Consider the following 2076-nt stretch of genomic DNA (forward strand, 5'->3'; position numbering starts at 1 on the left):
AAAATAATTTGAAGAAGACATGTTTTTTATGAATCAAATTCGTGTGTAAAGAGAGTAAGAGAGAGGATGAAGATATGGAGTGAATGAAGAGGAAGAGGGGTGCTTGTATTTATAGTTGAAATCCTGCCAACAGACCGAGAAAATTCCGACGGAATTTTGACGGAAACGGCTAGTTCGTCGGAATTTCCTCGGAATTTTTAAAATCCCCCAACGGCTCTCTAACGGCTATAATATATCCTCGGAATTCATCGGTTTTTTCCGAAGAATACATTTTTCCTCGGTATTCCATAAGAATATTCCGACGGATTAATATTTCCTCGGAACTCCGTCGGTATATTCCGAGGAAATTCCGAGGAAACCAAATTTTGTGTTTCCTCGGAATATCTTCGGAAATTCCTCGGGATATTCCGAGGATTTCATTTTCTTTCGGAATGTCCGTCAGAACACCGTTGTTTTCTTGTAGTGATATGATATCAAGTTTTCCGATACTTCTAACGAGAAATATTATATATTCTCCTGCGTTTAGACTTATATTCACTTATTAGAGAATTTTCAAGAGTAATTAAAAAATAAGGTTCTAACTAAGAAAGATAACAAACGCATGCATGAGATTGAGAGACTATGGTGCATGCAAGTGAAATAAGTAGTAATAATCACCGACAAAACGCGCTATTTCTAATACTCATCATTATAAAACGAGTGCAAAAGGCATCATTCTCCATCAATCAATCACTTCTAAACTAAAACATTTTCTTTCAATCTCTCTTTGTCACAATCAAGAAAAATATAAAAATATTGATATGGAAATGAAGGGGAAATACTTGGTAACGATTATTCTACTGGTTAGTACGTTAAGCGTGGGGATGTGTTCTAATCGTTGGATTAGGGCTCATGCAACGTTTTATGGTGTTAATGATAGCCCTGCTTCACTTGGTAAGAAGTCCATTTTACTGATGCTTAGTTTTGTTTTGTATTACAAACTTTTTTTCTTTCTAAGCAACTTATATGTCGATGAATATGTTCATAGGCGGAGCTTGTGGGTATGACAATCCATACCACGCCGGATTCGGAGCCCATACGGCAGCGCTAAGCGGTGCACTATTCAAAAGCGGCGAGTCATGCGGTGGGTGTTACCAAGTGAGGTGCGACTATCGTGCGGATCCTAAGTGGTGTCTCCGAGGAGCCGCCGTTACGGTGACGGCTACAAACTTTTGTCCGTCGAACAATAACGGAGGTTGGTGCAATCTTCCTCGTCACCATTTTGACATGTCCATGCCCGCTTTCTTCCGCATCGCCCGTCGCGGCAACGAAGGCATCGTCCCCGTCTTCTACCGCCGGTAACATAATATGTTCTATTTGTTCTAAAAAAACATATTATATTCCATTTCTCATTGAATTTTGTTAAATGGTGTTCGATAAGCTATAGAGTTGTTTATATCTAATATAAGTATCTACATAATACTCATATATTTTTAAAATATCGCAAACCCAAATAAACTAAATATCCCCTAGCTAACCCATCTCATTAAAATTATTTTTTTTATAGAAAAAAACATGTGTAAGTAATTCAGTCACATACAAATATAGCATCATTCAAATCCTCTTACTAAATTTGTAGTGTGTCACATTCTGTAGGGTGGGATGCAGAAGAAGAGGAGGTGTAAGGTTCACGATGAGAGGTCAAGGTACTTTCAATATGGTAATACTCTCAAACGTTGGCGGCAGCGGCGCGGTGAAAGCCGTTGCGGTGAGAGGCTCAAGGGGAAAGATTTGGCATCAGATGACTCGTAACTGGGGTGCCAACTGGCAAAGCTCCGGCGACCTTCGGGGACAGAGGCTCTCCTTTAGAGTTACTCTCCTTGACCGCAAAACGATGACGTTTTTAAATATTGTTCCTTCTTCTTGGTGGTTCGGTCAAACCTTCTCTTCTCGAGGCCAATTTCACTGAGTACAACTCTTGATACAATTACGAAGTCTTGCTTACTCTTTCATCTTTGGGAAGCTAATTTTCAACTCTTTGCTTATTTATGAACTTTGTCCTTTGTTTTTTTTTTTGGGGGGGGGGGGGGGGGGGGG

The 2076-nt window shown here is 39.8% G+C and overlaps 1 protein-coding gene across 1 annotated transcript; it reads left to right on the forward strand.

The window, feature by feature from the left end:
• The first annotated feature begins 742 nt into the window (after positions 1 to 742).
• On the forward strand, positions 743 to 2047 carry LOC106333594 (expansin-A12-like). The gene is made up of 3 exons (XM_013772023.1): positions 743 to 933; positions 1028 to 1337; positions 1636 to 2047. Exons 1-3 carry the CDS (start codon positions 801 to 803, stop codon positions 1946 to 1948), a joined length of 756 nt encoding a protein of 251 aa, XP_013627477.1. The 5' UTR covers positions 743 to 800; the 3' UTR covers positions 1949 to 2047.
• The last annotated feature ends 29 nt before the right edge of the window (positions 2048 to 2076 follow it).

This window comes from Brassica oleracea, chromosome C3, assembly GCF_000695525.1.
Source record: "Brassica oleracea var. oleracea cultivar TO1000 chromosome C3, BOL, whole genome shotgun sequence".
Taxonomy (NCBI): Eukaryota; Viridiplantae; Streptophyta; class Magnoliopsida; order Brassicales; family Brassicaceae; genus Brassica; species Brassica oleracea.

What these genes read in the sequence shown, in the direction of transcription:
- LOC106333594 (XM_013772023.1), top strand. Translation starts at nt 801, where the DNA reads ATGGAAATGAAGGGGAAATACTTGGTAACGATTATTCTACTGGTTAGT. An exon ending in TGATAGCCCTGCTTCACTTG is followed by an intron (nt 934 to 1,027) that starts GTAAGAAGTCCA and finishes ATATGTTCATAG; the next exon opens with GCGGAGCTTGTGGGTATGAC. An exon ending in GTCCCCGTCTTCTACCGCCG is followed by an intron (nt 1,338 to 1,635) that starts GTAACATAATAT and finishes CACATTCTGTAG; the next exon opens with GGTGGGATGCAGAAGAAGAG.